The sequence below is a fragment of the Monodelphis domestica genome, chromosome 2, assembly GCF_027887165.1.
Source record: "Monodelphis domestica isolate mMonDom1 chromosome 2, mMonDom1.pri, whole genome shotgun sequence".
Lineage (NCBI taxonomy): Eukaryota > Metazoa > Chordata > Mammalia > Didelphimorphia > Didelphidae > Monodelphis > Monodelphis domestica.
Window position 1 is genome coordinate 381,157,002 of NC_077228.1, and position 20,282 is coordinate 381,177,283.

Here is a 20,282-nt window from a genome sequence, read left to right on the forward strand (position 1 = left end):
AAGGCCTATAAAAGATGATGAACTTTGCCTTGGGCTTTGGTCTTTGGCTTCACTTGGACCTGGGACTCTGGCTCTTGGACTACTTCTGGTAAGACTGTTCCTGGATCTCTTCCCTTTGGATTTTGGCCAGATGAGTGAAAAGCTGATCTTCCTTTCCTGTCTTCTGAAGATATTAGTTCTGGAGGAATCTTCCCTGCTTGGAGGAGGCCCTGAGGGTTGAACCCTTGCTTAAAACCAAGTCTTCCAGCTGAGGGGTTAATGAGCCCTGCATGGTTTGAACCAGGGACCAGAGCAACATTTAGGGTGATGAGCATGACATCTTACTCTACTCTTTCACATTTCTCTATTTTTACTCATTCTACCTCTTTCTAAATAAAGCTACTGAAAGTCATTTTGACTTGGGCTGTATTAATTTTAAAATCAGAGACCACAATATTATCTTAAAATTCTCATATTTAGTCCAACCCTTAATTTAATTCCTTACACTAGCACACCACTAGATAGAGGTGAGTAGAGGGTCCATTTCAGGAATGGTGTAGGGGAGACATCTTTACAAAGGTGTGGAGACAGAAGGTGGAATGCTATGTACAAAGAACAGCAAGTAAGTCAGTTTACCTGGATTTTAGAATATGTTAGGGATAGTAATAATTAAATATGGAAATGTAGACTAGACTAAGATTATGAAAGAGTTTAAATGCCAACTTTATTTTAGCAATGAGTTACTATAGAGGATTTTTGAGGGGTCAGACATATGCTTTAGGAATTTTGTTGTGGTAGCAATGTGAAAGATGGATTGGAGATAGGTAAAGTCTTGGACAGGGAGACAGACAAATTAGGAAACTTTTTCAATGAGAGGTGATGTGGGTATGAACTAGAGTGGTGGCCATGAGAGTGGAGAAATGGTGATGAATTCAAGAGATAATACCAAATTAAAAATAGCAAGACAGGGTAACTGAATTAGATATGTAGGGCGAGAGTGAGGAGTTGATGGCTGAGGTTGTAAACCTGGATGACTATGAGGATAGTGTTTATTTTTGACAGAAATAGGAAAGTTAAAAAGGACTTTTGGGTGGGATAAAATAATGAGTTCTAATTTTGTCATATGTTAAATTTGATACAGGTAGAAATATTCATTTGGCAGTGGGTGATATGGGACTGGACTTCAGGAGAGAGACTAAGGCTATATTCATAGTTTTGGGAACTACTAGTATAGATGTGAAGATGCCTACTCAGGTGCATTTCAATTATAAATTCTATGATTCTGAATTCATTGGATGGACTGAAATTGCTAAGAGAATTTAGAAAAATTCCAAGAAAGAGTCCAATACATCTACATATTGGAGGCCCCTAAGGAGACTAAAAGGGAATGACAAGAGGAAAGGTAAATGAGAATATTTATAGAGGAGAGGGTATTCAAGTGGAAAAGGGTAATCAGTAGTGAGAAATGATGCAGCGCTAAGAAGGAAGGATGGTAAAGAACATGGGTGAAAATCAATTGAGGCTTAAACAGAAATGTTATCATCATTGAGATTATGGATTCCCTGGACGTTAAGAAGAAATAGATATGGAACTTGGGAAACAGACCAAAAGTCTGGCATGATATCAGATGATGGTGGACTTAAATCATTTTAACATCTGTCTGTTTTAGCTCTCTCTCTATGCCTCAGGCAGAGAAGCCAATAATTTTTTGACTGGCCTTACTGAAAATTTTATTCTTCAAAAAGGGGAAGAATTAACAATGGGATTCTGCACCTGATCTTGATTAACAAGAATGAACTGGTTACTAGGGTGGAAGTGACTGAAATCTTGACTCCATCTTAAAATTTGTGTTAGATTTGAGAAATGCAGTGATAGGTTAGGAAATACTCCAGATATAGGGAGGGGCAGATTTCAAATATTTTGGAGAAAGGACATGGAAGGTCTGATGGTTTAAAGTTCCTTAGAGTAAGTTGACCTAAGAAGGATGGGAAGCTCTTGACAATGAAACTTTGAAGTAAAAACCAGAAGTAGTTCTGATGAGGAGGGGAAAATGGAGTTGTTTAAAGAGACCACTAACACAAAGACAGGTCACAGATGAATAAATAAGCTTGCTATGTTAGCAGTGTTAAAACTCTAAATGAGCCAAAACCAGCAAAGAAAGTAAAAAATTGCAAACAAATATGTTTGTTTGCTTGCTTATTTATTGGCTCTACTGGGAAAAGGAAGAAGAAAAAAAAGATTTAAGATCACCATTCACAATAGTTGGGCTGATTATAATCATATATGAATAAAAAGTCTTTTTTTGCTTCCATTTTCCCCTTTAAAGGAGGCTGATATTTAGAACAGAATGAACGTTACACAAATTGCTAATAGGAATCCGAAACACAAAATGTGTGGGGAAATAGTGAGAGTTTTTAGCTGCCTTTGATAAGGTCAATTTAGGTATACTAAGAAAGAACTAGCAGGTAAAATTTCTGAGTCACTATTAATAATCTTTGAAAGATCATGGAGAATGGGAGAGATATTATAGGATTAGAGAAGTACAAATTCCTGATTTTTTTTAAAGAAAGTATTCTGAATGGAGTCTATAAAGTACAGGTTTGTGAGTTTTCTTTTGATTCTTGGTAAGATTCTATAACTGAATATTAAAGAAGTCATTTGTGAATACTCAGAAAGAAGATATTTAAGAAAAAAAGCCATACTAGACAAAACTGGCTCATTTCCTTTTTTTTTTAAAGGGTATCAGATTAAAAGGTCAGGGGAATAATATGGACACCATATATCTGAATTTTAGCAAAGCATTTGACAAATATATAATGAGGATATATTGTCTTATGGAATAGGACAGGATATGGAAATATGATAATGTGACTAAGTAGATTCAGAATTGGTTGAATGACTAGAATGAAAGAGTGATGATTAATGTGGAGGGACATGTCTAGTAAGGTGCCCCAGGGATCTGTCCTATGCACTGGGCTTATTCAGTATTTTAAATCAATAATCTGGTTAAAGCCATTGAATGAGTACTTTAAAATATGAATCTGGAATAAAACTAAGAGAGATATATGGCCTGTTGGGTCATTATAAACATTTAAAAATATGTTATAAGTTAAAACAGTGCATTTAACGTAACCAGAAGAAATCCTTTAGAACTATTAGTTTCAGGAAATGTGCTTCTAAATTTGTAGAGAGAATTTCCTTAGGAGAATGGAGTCATAGGTCTGGTCCAAAAATAATTTTAAAGTTCTACAAAAGCTCCAAAATCAACTTCACAAATCTGGAGGAGGCATAGCTAAATAAGTAATTATTTTAAAAATCTTGGAGTTTCTCTTAATATTTGTCAGTGACCCTCCTCTTAGCCAAACTCCTTGAAAAAAGCTATCTATATATACATAGCCTCTTATCATTTAGTCCTCAAACTTCTGCAACCTGGTTTCTGATCTCATCATTCAACTGAACTTACTTTCTCCAAAGTTACTAGTATTTTTGTTGTTTAGTCATTTCAGTCATGTCCAAATCCACATGACTCCATTTGGAGTTTTCTTTGCAGAGGCAATGGAAGGGTTTGCCATTTTCTTCTCCAGTTCATTTTATATATGAGGAAACTGCAGATTAAGTTACTTGTCCAAGGTCACTTAGTTAATAAGTGTCTAAGGTCAGCTTTGAACTCAGAATGATGAGTCTTCCTGACTCTAGGCCAAGTATTCTATCCACTGTGCTACCTAGCTGCTAGTGATCTCTTTCTTCAATTCTCATGCTTTTAGATCTGTCCTCCACATTTGATAAAATTAATTACTTAGGATAGGTAGGTGGCTCAGAGGATTGTGAGTCAGGCTTAGAGATGGGAGGTCTTGGGTTCAAATGTGACCTTAGGCACTTTCTAGCATAGTGATTCTGAGTGAGTCACTTAATCCCCATTGCAGTCCTTTACAGCTCTTCTGCCTTGGAAACAATACTTAGTATTAATTCTAAGATGGAAGGTACAACAAATAAATAGACAAAGCATCTAACTGCTTCCGTCTTTTTTGGGCTTTTGTGACACTTGCTTCTTCTGATTGTCATCCTATAATGCTGACCTCTCATTCTTCTTTGTTGACTCATCATCTATGTCATATCTACTGACTGTGGCTGTTGTCCTTCAGCTTCTATTTTTCTCTTTCTGCATTCCTTCTCTGTCCATAAATTCCAGTAAACTTAATTATTACTTCATTGCTGATGACTTCTAGATCTATATACCCAGCCCAGTGTCTCCCTTGAACTTCAGTTCCATGTCACCAATTGCCTACTGGTTTCTTCAAAAGCAATGTTCCATAGACATCTCAAACTCAACAGTTTTATAGCAGAACTTATCACCCCATACTCATTCTTCTCTCAGACTTGTTTATTTTTGTCAAAGCTTTCCCTCTAAGACTGCCTTCCATTTATACTTTATATATATATATACATATATATATATATTATTTATATTTTTTGGATGTTCTCTTCCCTAATTCGATTATGAGATCCATTGAGTCCAGGGATCATATTTTTACCTTTCTTTGTATCACTTGCCCTTAGTAAGTGTCTGGCACATGGTAAACATTTAATGTGTTTTCTCTCCTTATATTTATTACATATGTTCTTATACATGTGCTTGCATTCATCATCAGAATGTAAGTTCCTTGTGAGTAGGGATTATCTGGTACATAAGCACTTAAATACTTCTTGATTGATGTGGTATCCAAAAACTTTAAGGCCCATCCTAGACTGTGTGATAGAGGAATGATCCAGAGACTTTGAAGGGCAGAGCCTGGAAGACATGCAGAGGTTTGCATCCACAGCTGGGGATGGGGAAGATTTGGAATCTTGAGGGAAGAGAGATTCCAGGGGGAGACAACTGATCTCTCTCTTGCTTGAGAAAGCCAAGGGTGACAGGCAGATCAGAGATTTCTCTCCTGAGTCATACAAAACCCCTCATTGATCCTAACCATCACCCCCCCTCCCCAAAGCACCAAGAATTGTGACAGAAACTGAGAAGAAGAGCAGCAGAAGATCTCACACAGCTCCTGTGACACCCTGAGTCTGGATATCACAGCTGTGTTGTGATAGACCAGGGGTCACAAAACCCTGAGCCCCTTAGAGACCAGGATGACAAGCCTGAGTCTCTCAACTTTGGAGGGAGGGAGAAAAGAGATTTTTAGACAGACAGGGACTTCCTTACCCTCTTTCCTATAAACTCCAACCTGCAGACATCTTGTTTATTTTACCCCTAACCACCATTTGTTGAATAAAATTGTCAGTTATCTTAAATTGATTTCTTTGTCATTGAAGGGGGAAAGAGTTGATTTCTCTCTATTTTCCCAAGGGAAGAGGTTCGCCCATTAAAATCAGTTATTAGAGGGGAGTAAAGGCAGGGTTAGTGGAGAGACATATTTGAAGAAGACTGAAGAGGGGAATCCATCCCACCATCCTTCTACTTTCTGGGATCATTTACTCTTTCTCCATTATACCCAAACCAACACTTTAATACAACTTCAATGAGGGGGAAGATATCCAGAACGAAGGAGATTATAGCACCATTGGATTTTTACATCATCAGACCTTATCATTTGGAGTTCTGGGACCAGTTCAGGGTATCTCTAGAGGAGGGTGATTAGGATAAGAAGAAGACTGGAGACCATATGATGATTGCTTCAAGTAGTTGGGATATATAATCTGTAGAATAAAAGGCTTAAAGAGGATATAATAGCTGTCTTCAAACAATCAAAGGATTGTTATATAAAAAAGATGTTAGATGTTTTGCTTGGCCTCTAATGGGGAAATTAAGTACACCAGGTAGAAATTTCAGAGGGACAGATGTAGGCTTGATGTAAAAACAAGACTTCTTAATAATTAGAAAATCCAAAGAGGGAATGGGCTATTTTGGGAGGCAATGGATTTTCTCCTTGTCTTTGGAGGCTGAAAGACTGCATATTGATGATAGGTAAAAGGGATTCTTGGAATAGATATGATAGCTTCTGAGGTCCCTTTCAACTTTGAGACTTTGTGATTCTATGACTAATGGATAGAAGGTTTCAGGAGACTGATTTTGGTTCTGCAAAAGTAAAAAATTTACTGCCAACTAAGTGGAAGAGACTGCTTCAGTTAATGAATTCTTCAACACTGGAAATCTTCAAATAGGACTGGATATTATAAATGAAATTCATTACTTAGATATAGGTCGGATTGGATATCCTCTAAGTTTCTTTTAAATCTGTGACTGACATTAAATGATTGCAAGCTTTAAAAACATACATGCATACACACAAAAGCAACAGACTCAGAGGGCAAAGAACAACCGTTGTCTGACCACCTTTTGGGAAAGGGCTTTGCAACTTTATAGGCAATATGCTAACAAGACCTTATTATTATTCTTTTATCTCTATTCTATTATCTCTATATCTATTATCTCTACTCTTATTATTAATGTGTGTGTGTGCCCTACATGGCTCCCAAATATCACTCCAACTGGCCTGCCATAGTGCTATTTTACTCTTCTCTATGATTAGAATTTCCCAGCATTACAATTTTTTCTCCAAAATACATCCATTTTATCCAGAAAGCTAGTGTTAAAATTCACTGGAGAGAGAAGGCAGCCCTTTATAACTCAGAGAAGTCAGTATCAGAAGACATTTACCCTAAAAGATCTGGGTGATAGGCCCATTTCACCAAGAAATAAGAGCTTCCATTAGCTCAAAAATTCAAATTGGCTCAAAATGATTAAAATGCATGAATGCATTCATTCATGAAATATTTATTGAACATCCCTTATTAGTTTATTAGATCATCTAGTTCATGTCTCAGAATGTAGAGTTGAGCTACTGCCACCATCTGTCATCTCCTATTCATCTGCTGCTGGAAGAAGTCATACAACTGGTGATGACTGAGTCCACTACAAATTAATGTCATCTAATCTCAATTTGGCTCTCACTAAAACTCAGCAAGGCTTTTATTTTTCTTTATGAACTGTCTTCTATACTTCCCACAGAAACTATTCCAAACCTTCTTTTTTCTTCAAGGTATCTGGAGCTTAAAGGGTAAAGTCTTTTGCCATCTAGTTCCAGACTATCTTTCCAGCTTTATTTCACCTTATTTGAATTGACAGCACTCCATGTTTCAATAAAATTTGCTCTTTTGCATTTTTTTTCATATTCATAAAATTCCTTCCCTAGACTCTGTTGCCTGGCATAGGTCCCAACCTTAGAATGTTTTCCCTTTCTTCTGCTGCTTATTAATCTGTCTCTCTTTTAAAATTCAGCTCAGAGCCAACTAGATAGATGGTATAGTGGATAGAGTGTTGGTTTTAGAGTTAGGAAGACCTGAGTTCAAATGTAGCATCAGATACTTTAGTGGCTATGTGATTTCTTCAACTTTGAAATAGAGATTACGATAACAACTTGCTTCCTAGGGTTGTTATAAGGTTCAAATGAGACGATATTTGTAAATTGCTTAGCATAGCAGGCACTTAATAGGTGCTTGTTTCCTTTCCTGCCATATTTCTTATAGGAGAACTTTCTTTTTTCTCAGTTATTTATATTCATTCCTCAAAGAAATGATTGCATTTACTTTGTATGAAATATTGTACTTACTTCTCTGGGTACATGTTGCATCTCTCTAGTAGGATATGAGATCCTTGAAAGGAGGGATTATTTTGTTTTTCTCGTTGTTTCCTTAGTGCTTAAGCACAGTGGCAAGTGGCAAGGAGGCAGAAACTGAATTGAAGTACAATGATCATGGTCCTAGTGTGATGATACACACACACACACAGAGCCAGATCATTTTGAATGAGCATGAAGGAGATCTGTCATGATGGCCATATTAAATAGCTTGGGGCTTGGCATGGGGCAACAAAGAGAAAGATTAAGCATGTTGTGTGCTGCACAAGTTGGATCTCTAGGACTTTGGGCATCATGGGGATACAACTGACCACATTTGGAAATCTCAAGGCAAAGAAGCATCTGGGATGAGCACTACCATCTTTGCCTTCTCTACCCTTTTGTGGAGAGATAGACTTCTCCAGATCTTCTAAAAAAATTCATGAGGTCAGAGAGGAAGATCATCTGAAACTCATTCCAGAATGACAGAATAGCTATATAGGGGGTTGATTGGGAAAGTGCTCTGATCAACTTGATGAACTAATAGTATGATGGGCCTCTGTTTGAAGCTTTGATTATATCTTTTTGTGGAGGATATGGACATGGCCCATTGATAGCCTCATTGAGAACACTGGGGTGTAGGGGGTAATCTATTGGGCAATGCCCAGAAACACCTGCTTAAGGATGATGATGGAGATGAATCAGTCAAATTATCTTGGATGACTGTGGATCAGTTAAAGATGAATCAGTTGGTTCAGTCAACCAGTTTGTTGTGGGTGAGGACCAGCCCTTTGTGTTGAGCTGATAAAGAGTCCCTTAAAGAACTGATTTTCTTTTTTTGAGAGACATTGAGAAAAAGGAGCATAATCAAAGAGCAGCAAAACTAAGAGCTTACCTGGCTTCCGGGAAGAGTTAGGGATGGGGAAACCTGTGCATGGATACAGCCTTTCCCCAGGGAGTCTCTAATGACCACTGAGGCAGATTCGCTGCCATGGTACATACTCTCACCCACATAACCTGAAAGGTGGCAGGTAACAAGCAACAGTTGGGAAGACCTTTCAATCACCTGATTCTAGAAGAATTCTTTGACCCCAAATTTTTAGTGCTAGCTGTGGAGTCAGAGTGATTGATATACCTTCTTAGTCTGAGAAATAAGAGTCATGGAAAGGAGAAATCACAAGGCTTGATTGGTGGGAGTTCTCAAATCACAGCTTTCTAGAGAAAGAGCCATTCTCAGTCAACTCAAGTCTCTTGGGGGATAGGTGAAAATAAAAAGACTATACACATATTCATGAAGCTGGAGGGACTGCACTTACACTATGTCCTCTGAGGCTACCATGGAATTTTTTGGAGGGGGCAAATCTAATAGTTGTGTCTCTGGTTTGTCTTATTTTTGGAGGGAGTCTAAGCACTGAGATAGTCCCACAAGGGAAGTATCCTGTGTGCATACCAGTGTAAAAATGAGATTCACCAGAATGTTGTGGGGGGGTTACCTTTCTGGTAACCTCAAATTCATTTCCCTTCTGAAGAGAATATAAGCAACATAGATATATTATGAATACAATGGATTTAATAGGCCTCTGGAGAAGAAAAGTGGGAGAGGGGGAGAATTATAGTAACTGATTCTGGATGATTATATATTCTTTACGATTTTTCTGCAGTTCCTGTTAAGTGAAATGAAGATAGCATTGTATCTGATGTGACTTGATACTTTAAATGCTTCATGAGAACTTTTTGTGAAGACCTAGACAGGAGGTATAGACAAGATAGATTCTGAGAATTCTCAGAGGTAATTCCAATGGGGACAAGATTACAGATAATTGCAGGTGACACTGAATCTAAGATTAAACTTGTTTTCTTTGGGCCCAGAGCATTGGGTTCTAGTCAAGGGTTATAGCTGTTTTTAGACTGAAACTTGTAATCATTTGAAAAAGACTCAGCCTACACATCTTAGCTTTAAGGTAAAGGAGGACAAAATTTTTCACAGTGCTATGTGTGGACATAAATGATTTCCAACTACAATAAGCTCTAAAGTAAAGGTAATGAATAATCATAGGACTATAGAATTTCCTTAAAGAATCTCAGTGGTCATCTAGGACAATTAATATTCTAAAAAGATTCCCCTTTACAACATACCCTTCAAATGATTATCCAGCCTTTGCTGGAAGACTTTTAGTAAAGAAAAGCTCATCATCTCCTGAGTCACTCTGTTCTACTTTTTGAATATTCCAATTGCTGGGAAGTTTTTCTTAACATTATCAAATCTAAATTGGCTTCTTTGCGACTTCACCTGTCTGCTCTTGATATTGCCCTCTACTGAGAACAAGTCTAATCCTTTTTCTATGTGATCCTCCTTCAAATTCTAGAAGACAGGGATCATGAGGTGCCAGTGAGTTTTCTCTGCGTTATACATTTCTAACGCCAAAGATCTTTTCCTATTTTGATTACTCTTATCTCATACTGGTTGTAGGACTGGCAGAAATGAAAAACTAGGCATCTAGATATTCTCCCCATCAGTGGCAAAGGCCACTTTTTCTTCCCAGAAGTTTTTATATATTGGCAGCCCCAGGTACTATTATTTCTGTTAAACTTGCATCTCATCTTGGTGTGGCCAACAGTCTTGTTGGAATTCTCAAATTTATGATAAAATATATTTATTAAATTAACTACCTACAAGTCTTTAACACTGTAGGGCCAAATTCTTGGTTAAAGCTCAGCATGAGAAATTTAAGATCTAGATTCTTATTTAATAAGCCAGCATTATTATGCTGTTTATAATTTTTTTCCTAACACTAATTGCAGAGGTCCAAGTGGATGAAAATGTCCATCCTTCTATCATCAATAAGTATGCTTTGAGAGAAACCATATTATTGCATGTATAGTTAACATGTTCAGAAATAATGAGACTTTATAGACAGTTCTTGAGGGTTACTTGTATTCATGTTTATAGTAGGATTCTTTTGTATTAATCACAGTTACAATGAGGTTTTATATACCAAAAGCTTGCTATAGCCTTTTTGATTTTATTTAAACGTATCTCTATCCCAATGGCCTGAATTTAAACAAGAGGTTCTTTTTTTGGGGAGCAATAGCAAACAACTGTTTTGAATGGGAAATAAATGTCACTTTCAAGACATTTCTAATCTCAACAAAATAGCACCATCACTTTCAAAAGATTTATATAAATATTTTTCAAGAACATCTAGAAGTGGTCAAAGGATTTCACTTTAACAAAAGAGCCCTTTATTCTCTTGATTGCCAATTTTAAATAAATTTAATCTAAGTTTCTTGATGCTCAATCCTTTTTTTTTTCAGTTGTGTATGACTTCGAGTTACTATTTGGGATTTTGTTGGCAAAGATTCTGAAGTGGTTTGCTCTTTCCTTCTTCAGTTCATTTTGCAGATGAGGAAATTAAGGCAATCAGGGTTAAGTGATTTTTCTTGGGGTTATACAGCTAGTAAGTGTCTGCAGCCTAATTTGAACTCAGGAAGGTGAATAGAGGCTGCCACTCTATCCCTTGAGCCACCTAGCTGCTCCAAATCTAAATTTTATACTTGTTCTAAATCAGAAAAGGATTTGATAAAGAAAAGGAAAATAATAGAGGATCACATTTCTCCATGTTGCTTTATGGTTACAGATACAAATAATATACAGTGTATATCAAATGATACACTGTGTATCATTTGATTCTTACAATTAAAAAATTAAGGGGTCAATTAAGGTAATTTCTTGTTTTTTTCAGCTTTAAATTCTAATGAGTATTGGGTTCAATTTTGGGTACCATATTTAGGAAGATTATTGACAAATCAGAGTAGAAGTAACCAGTCTTGGGAAGGCCCACAACTTCATGTAACATGAAGGTCTAGAAGCAGGAAGTCTTGAGTTCAAATCCCACATCTAAAATTTATTAGCTGTATGACTATGGACAAGTCATTTAATGTCTTTGAGTCTCAGTTCCCTGATCTATTAGATGAGCATGTTAGGCTGGATATTTAATTATTTAGTTAATTAATTAATTAATATTTAAATATTTAGAGATTTCTTCTATTCCTAAGTTTATGATCTCATGAGAAGCAAAGTTGAGTGGTAAATGCTAGGTGTCATGTGGAAGGACTAACTTATTTTGCTTGGTGTCAGAAAGCAATAGTTGTAAGTTGGAAAGAAGCAAATTTAGGTTTGATGTCAGGGAAAAAACAACCAAAAAACAATTAGATCTATCTAAAAGTGGAATAGGCTGCCTCAGGAGGTGATGAATCTCTCCATCAAGCAAAGTAAGTCATCCAGCAAAAACTGGATAACAACTTTGATGTATGTTTCAAAGGAATTTTTAAAAAATCCTTACTGTCTTAGTAAGAACTCTAAGAGAAGACAAGGGATAGGCAAACAGGGTTAAGTGACTTGCCCAGGGTCATGAAGTTAGGAAATGTATGATATCAGATTTGAACTCAGGACCTCTCTACAGCAGGTCTGGCTCTCTATCCATTAAACCACCTAGCTGCCTCAAGAAGGAGTTATTTTTCAAATATGAGTTGGCCTAGAGAGACTCTGAGGTCCCTTCCAATTTTGACATTGATAATTTTATAATCCTATGACCCAAAGTGAAATAAGTAGAATTATCATCACATATATATGAGAAAACAATCTCAGCAATATTAAGTGATCTAAGATTACAGACTTTGAATGCAATTCTGATTCTATTATCTTGTTTAATAATTTTTCAGTTACTCTGACTATGACCCCATTTTGGGTTTTCTTTACACAGATACTGAAATGATTTGTCATTTCTTTCTCCAGCTCATTTTATAGATGAGAAAACAGAGGCAGGTAGTGTTTCCTTAGTCACACAGCTAGTCAGTATCTGAGGTAGGATTTGAACTTGGGAAGACGAGTCTTCCTAACTCCAGGCCCAGCGCTTTATCCACCACACCGCCTGGCAGCCAAATTCCATGTCTAGTGTTCTCATAAAACCACATATTCTTTCTAAAGAAGTATGATTTAAGGAGTCCCATTTAACTTGATTTGGAGAAAAATGATTTTGAAGCATTTTAAACAACAATTTGCATAAATATAATATGCCTGTTGCAGGTACATTAAATTTATGGAATAGTGCAAGACCAGAAGAGTTTTTTCAACATTTAGTACCATTTGTGTTTCAACATGTACTTGAAAGAAATTAAAATGAATTTCTTTAAAAAGATTCCTTAATTCAGACTGATTTTCTCTGCTTAGGCCAAATTAGTGAGATTTGTACTTGATTGTTATTGAAATGATTGTTAGGAGGAAAATTTTGAAGTCAATTTTTCTTTACTTAGTTTGTCTCCTTGCTCAGATAATGAATGTTCAGGATATGAAAAGCTAATGATGATTAGAACTTCTAGTAATCACATATTCTAAAATAATCTCTTATTCTCCAGTTTTTGACAATGCTCAAACTATAGCTAGTGTCATGGAGACTGTCAAACGGAGTAAGAAGTTGCAAGTAAACACCACTAGAGTAAACATCACAATCCAAGAGCAGATAAAAAGCCAAAAAGATGAAACCCCGCCCCCATATTGTCACTGTTAAAACATGACACTGAAAACTTCATTTAGATTTAAGAAGCTGCTATGACATATTCACACATTTCCCATGCTGTGATACTCAGAATGAGAGCTACTCAAATTGGCTTTGCATATTTTAGCCTAGAACTGCTAAATTTTTAGAAATAAGTTTTGTCATTTTCCTTTTTTAAGCTGTCATGATAATCAAACCAATCTCAGTTACCCTGTCTTTCCTCAATTATTTGGCAATCTATTTTAGACAAGAGGAAGTCTAATGGATAATAGCTCCAAGATGCCCAATTAGTCTTTTAAATAGTGAAAGGAGCCAATCATGGGGATACTTGGAAACATCTGGATGTCTTGGCTTGGTTATTAGAAAGGGTACTGGATTTGAAGCATTCACTCATAGGGTAGATTTGAGTTCTGCCTGTACCAGCCAATATGGGCAAATAAGTTATTTTCTCTGGGACTCAGTTTCCTTATTTATAATAGAAGACACAAAGAGTCTTAACCTTTTCTGAAATCATTGATGCTCTTGGCATTCTGGTGAACAATCTAGACCCTATAATGTGTTAAAATGAATAAAATAAATAGGATTACAAAGGGAAAATTATATTGAAATCTAGTTATTAAAAAGTTAAAGAGACAAGTTGACAGGTGACAGGTTAGGAATTCCTGGACTAGAGTATGTCTTAGGTTTCTTCCAGTTCTAATACTCTGTGATTTTGAATTCTTCTGTTTGCATCTGATTCTTTTTAAACCCTTACCTTCCATTTTAGAATCAATACTGTGGAATGTTTCCAAGACAGAAGAGTGGTAAAGGCTAGGCAATGGGGGTTAAGTGATAGGAAGTGTCTGAGACCATATTTTGAGCACAGAGGTCTTCTAGTTCTTGGTTTAATCTGGGAATCTCCCTTTCATCTTTCTATACTTCACCAATCATCCTGCTGCATTCCAGAAAAAAAAGAACAGATTAGCTACCTATCGCTATAATTATTAAAGGATTTTCAAAAGTCTGATGTTTTTCATATTTTGTACATAAAGCCACAGGGTTTCCAAGGTCATCTGGGGTTACCTAGCAGGCTGTAAGATTCTTATTTTAGATTTAGAGCTGAAGGAACCAGAGACCATCTAATTCAGCCTCCTTATTTTATAGATGAGGGAACTGAGGCACAGAAGGGTTAACTAATATGTTAGGGTCATGCAGATGTGATGGCATTGTTAGTAGACCTAAAAAGCACCTTCTCATGAATGCTACTATAAGGTTTTCCTATGGTTTATCTATTCATTTTGTGATTCTATATTCCAGTTCCTCCAAAGCAAGAAATACTTTGCTAAATAAGCTTCCTGAAAATCTCTAGTGGATAATAGGAGGGGAGGCAGCGTGGTACAGTGTGATAAGCATGGATTTAGGGTCATATGACCTGGAATTAGAATCCCAGCATTTCCACTTACTACCTGTGTGATTTAGAGTAAATCGCTTTTCCTCTCTGGGCCTCAGTATTGAAAATGAGGGAGTTGGACCCGATAACATTTAGGTCTCTTATAGCTCTAGAGCCTTTCTGCTACATGAGTCATAACGTTTAAAATCTTTCCTGCCCTGTTTGAATTTCTGAGCAGGAGGATACAATTGTGTCTTAGGTAAAACCGAATATTCACCCAGATCACAGAAACAAAGCCAGGGCATCATACGATGTGATTCTGAGGCAGGATTCTCTGAAGTGACAAGATCAAAAAAAGAGTATTGACTGAACCAATTTCCTGGTGGTCTCTAAAGAGGAAATGCTAGCTTCAAAAAAGCCCAATATATGCTCCAGTAATAGTGCCACAGACTTAAAAATCTTAGAGTTGGAAGAGACCTTTGACAACATTTTTTATTCTGAGGTGTCAAACACATGGGCCATATCCATCCTGTATCACTCATGTATATGATCTGAACCGCATTAAAGAATATTTGAGATATTTAACAAAATAAATAAAATATACTGATCTAACCATTTTGGATGGCAATTTGGAATTCTACTCAGTTTTTAAATTGTGCAAACCTTTTGGTCCAGTAATACCACTATGAGGTTTATTTGCCAAGATGATCAGGGGAAAAGGAAAAGAACCTCTATGTTCCAAAATATTTATAGCAGCTCTTTTTGTGGTGGCAAAGAACTGGAAATTGAAGAGACACTCATCATTTGGGAAATGGCTAGACAAGTTGTGGCACATGACTATGATGGAATATTCTTGTGCCATAAGAAATAACAAACAGGTTACTTTTGGAAAAGCATGGAAAGACCTCCGTGAAATTATGAAGAGTGAAATGAGCAGAACCAAGAGACAACACCTGAAATGTTGTTTGAAGAATCACTTGTGTATGTACATCTCCAGAGAAAGATCTGACAAATAGAAATAAGCAAGACATAGTTTTATATATGTGTATATCTTGTCAAATTGTGTCTTCTCTAATAGGGGGAGGGAAGAGAGGGAGTTAAATGGGAATTTTAATGTAACAAACAAATTAATAAATTAAAAATACAATAAACACATTATATTTATATTATGTTTAAAAATTATGCCAATGTGCAATCCAAATGGATCCTTATATATATATATGTATTATATATATATATATATATATATATATATATATATATATATATTAGGACCTCTAGTTCTATTTGAGCTTGACATCATCAATTCAGTCTTAACATACACATGAACAGGAACCCCAATACTCCAGGTTATTTTTTTTAAACCTTTACCTTCTATCTTAGAGTTGATAGTAACTGTCAGTTCAAAGGTAGAAGAGCAGGAAGGGCTAGGCAATTGGAGTTAAGTGACTTGCTCAGGATTACATAGCTAGGAAGTGTCTGAGATCACATTTGAACCCAGGACATCTTGTCTCTAGGCCTGGCTCTCTGTCCCCTGAACTATCTAGCTTCTTCTAGGAATTCCTTTTAGAACATTCCCTAAAAGTGATCCTCTGACCAATTATTGAAGACCTTTCATAATGGGGGATTTCCTGAGATGGTATTCTAACTTCACTTTAGTAGTACCTTCTATAATTTTATGTTATGATTCATTGTTATAAGAACTTTACAAGGGAAGAAATTCCCTTTAATGAGTCAAGTTGGTTCCTTCTCTGCAGCTTTGCAACACCAAGAAATTAACAGATTTGTCCAGGCTCGGAGAAAGTACATGTCAGAGATAGGGCTTAAACTAAGGTCTTTTCTGGCTTCAAGACTGGCTTGCTAGCTATTCTGCCACATTGCTTCTCTATATAGCTTGTGGGTCAAAAATCAGGTGTGTGCTGGAGCCAGATCATATTAGCATGTGAGAGTTGATAAATTTTCAATGTGGGCATTTATACCTCAGAAATGGACAAACACTACAAATCAGGCTTTGATTTATTATTTTTTAAATTGTCTAGCATTAAGAAAGTGAAAGAGAAAATGTTCATAAAGCAGAGTAAATTAAAAAATTTGCCATGGTTGATTTTTCTCTTTCTTTCTTTCTTTCTTTCTTTCTTTCTTTCTTTCTTTCTTTCTTTCTTTCTTTCTTTCTTTCTTTCTTTCTTTCTTTCTTTCTTTCTTTCTTTCTTTCTTTCTTTCTTTCTTTCTTTCTTTCTTTCTTTCTTTCTTTCTTTCTTTCTTTCTTTCTTTCTTTCTTTCTTTCTTTCTTTCTTTCCTTCCTCAGAGAGCTGGTTCTTAAGCATTTACCGTTACCTTTTGAAAATACTTTAATAATTATGGCAATAGGTAGCTAAACTGTTTTTTCTGGCATGTAACAGGATGATTGGTGGAATGTGGAAGGATGAAGGGTAGATTCCCAGATTAAGCCAAGAACAAGAAGACCTCTGTGCTCAAAAATAGCTCTCCTATATTTAAATAAGGGAAGAGGCTGAATCTATGTTATACAATCTGACTTTTGTTTATGGCTCAAGAGGAAAAATTCTTTATATATTAGATCTTGGAATCTCAACCCAGAATTCTCACATATGTGTTTTGAGTGGTATGACTATTCTTACCCTGAGAGGAATAGCACTTGTTGTTAATTAAACTTGTATAGGTGATTTAAAATGCCACGAGTAGACTAGCAATGGGGATGGCCACTAGAAACAAACAAAAAAAAACCACTTATTTATTTTTTATTAAAAATATTTCCTTTATTTCTTGGAACTAATACTAAGTATCAGTTCCAAGGCAGAAGAATGTTAAGGGATAGGCAACTAAGATTAAGGGACTTTCCCAGGGCCACATAGCTAAAGTTACTTATTTATAAAAAGCAAATCATTAAATCACAGAATAGGACAAACATCCCTTGGGGAACTCCAAATTTGTTAGAGCCTATAGAGACCTTGTTACAATTTATTTATTTCCATAGTGCCTACCAACTATGCTCTCTAAAACATTAATTCTTGTATAACTTTTGAGAGAAGCATACTTGTGCAAGATAGAATCTTGGGGCTAAAATCTGAGAATACAGATTCAAATTCTTCCTCTGCTATTTATTGCCTGTGTGACCTTGGGTGAGTCACTTGAACTTTGTGGGCCTTGGTGTCCTTATCTGTAAAATGAGGAAATTAGACTCAACAGACTATATAACATGAAATCTTACTCCAAATCTATGATTCTTTGAAACTATGGAAATGTAGTTTGTTTTTGTTTATGCCTCTTTCCTTGTTTCTCTGATACATATTTAAGCATAATACAGTATGTCTAATGTTTGTAAGACATGCAATTTAGCATTCATTTCCCTGGATAGAAAAAAAAATGAGCCATATGTTGATGCTGGTAATAACTACACTGCTTGCAACTTGATCATTTTTGAGCAGCCTAATATATTTTCATTTCAAAGAGTGAGAACTGAAATCCTGCCTTCCTTTCTGCAACATCAGCAGCTTTTGGTCTAAACAGACTGTAGAAATGGCCTCATCTTATTTGATCTAATCTCTCTGCTAGGCTGACTGATTAGAGCATCCAGGAAAATGCTTTGTTGTTAACACTATGCCTGGGTTCTCTTCACATGTTCCTTGTTGCTCTCCTTGCAAATGTGAGGGAATGAATTAATTGTTGCAAAGTTGTAGCTGATGAGCACTAGTATTCTCTCTGAGATAGCTGTTAGATCCGTTTTCCAGATGGTTGAGATTTTAAAATATACTTTGCTTCACTTCATAAATACGTTTCCTCAAGGGTACAAAAATCAAAACGAGTGTACACACTTCTTACATCCTCTCATCTACAGACACACATGGGTGGCCTGGGGAGCAGGAAGTATGGGAAAAGAAGTTGAAAAGAAAATCCACATATAGTCATTTTAATCCATTCCCTTTTTAAATACCACAATAAATTTAATTTCCACAATAAATTAAATAGCCATATTCAGTTTACAAAATAGAATTACTTATTGTGAAACCAGTATTTACAGGCAATTTACACTATGTACATGACATTTCTCTTTGTTGACATACAACATAGAAGGTAAAAATTGGACTCTTGGACATGTGATTGACATGCTACAGATGACACGATAGTCCATACGAGAAAACAATAGTGCAAACTCACCACGGGAACTTTGGAACGATGTCAATTGTTATGAGAAAAGACATTCTTGGAAATAAGATGAAAACAGTATGACCCAGTTTCACGGCACTAATTCAGCCTCTGAATTAAAGAGCCAGTATTCCCTTAGAAATATGCATATCATTCCATATTTCTTGATCTATCCCGGAGCTTCACAACCAGATGTATATTTTCACATTGAAATCATTTGGCTTAGATCTATGAAAATGGCAAGTGACAAACTTTGAATCAAAGGAAGACTAACTCTTGTAAGAAGAGCTGAATTCATTTACCAACCCACCCCCCAATACCACCTCTTCTCTCTTTAAATAGCCTAAAAAATGATGCAACAATGTAGAGATTAAATTGTTTTCAGTTTACTTCTTAGTAGAAAAAAAAATGGGTCCCACTGTTTATTTGGTCACACACTGCATATGTACAAGTATTTATGGGAGAAACAAAAAGACTTGGATAACTGTGTTTTGGAAAAGTGCATATTTGAATCTAAAGAAGACACTGTGTCCCTCCTGGCACAACACACAGTGTTGTAGGATATATTCATTTAGGGCCAGTTCAATGTCCTCCCAGTGATCTGGTAAAATTTTTGATTGAAAGGGTGAAAGAATTTGCGCAATTTGGTAATTACGGAGGGATCGACCTCCGGATGAATGCGTCCCTTGCTGCCTGCCAGGCACTTGTTAAAGACAATGTTAAACCGCAGACAGTAAAACCCCCTCGTAGCATTGAAGTATAAATTGTATTGACTGATCCTGGGAGGAAGGTTGAGGAATTTCTCCACTAGCTGGAGCTCTGGCAGTGGTTCAGTAATGAGCCGATCTCCATCTACTACGTGAAACTGCTCAATTGGAAAGTATTTCAGCCACCTCTCCAGATGTTTTGTGTAGATGCTGGTCCTCACAGCCTTATACTTAGTGTTCACCTCACAGGTATTAGAGTCTATTGCCAGCTTTTCAAATTTGTAGTAGGTTTTGTTCTTCCTCTCTTTTCCCTCTAGCACCTGAGTATAATCAGAAATAGCTCTTGTTGTGGGTTCCCTGACAATGATCAGCAACTTGATGGATGAGTTCATTTTGTAAATCCTTTCTGGTACCTCCTCTGTGATAAAATAGGCAGGACTCTTCTCAATGGTGATTTGCTGAGGGTATGAAAATGGCATTTTCTTCCTGTACCATTCAATGCCCTTGGCATAATTCTCATCATTATCAAAAAAGTGGATTTCCTGGGAGGCTTTGACCACAGCAGGATGTAGATTCAGCATCTCAAGTAGGGCTCTGGTGCCTCCTTTCCTCACCCCAATGATGATAGCTTTGGGGAGCTGCTGGACCAGATTGTGGAGTCGAATCTGCTCCTTGGTGGCGTTGCCCTTCCGGAACTCGTGGAGAAGGCCACGCTTGAATTGTAGTGCCCGGAGTGGGATCTCAGCCTGACTGCGGGCTCCAAATCGACCTTCAATTGGGCAAATGGGCTGCAGTCTGCAAGCAACAAATGGAGACTTTAAGACGCTCATTGCAATCAACTCTTCATTTTTCTGGATTTCAAGTCAGATAGAGTGAGCAAAGACTTTTCAATGCACCA

General features: G+C 36.6%; 1 protein-coding gene across 2 annotated transcripts in view; it reads right to left on the reverse strand.

The window, feature by feature from the left end:
* Positions 1-18,454: 18,454 nt before the first annotated feature.
* HS3ST5 (heparan sulfate-glucosamine 3-sulfotransferase 5) overlaps positions 18,455-20,282 on the reverse strand; it is a 302,402-nt gene continuing 300,574 nt past the window's right edge. For both annotated transcript variants that reach the window (XM_007484451.3, XM_007484453.2), the window contains exon 4: positions 18,455-20,179. In XM_007484451.3, the coding sequence (XP_007484513.1) occupies positions 19,249-20,179 (931 nt within the window). In that variant the 3' untranslated portion in view covers positions 18,455-19,248. The remainder of the gene's footprint in view (positions 20,180-20,282) is intronic.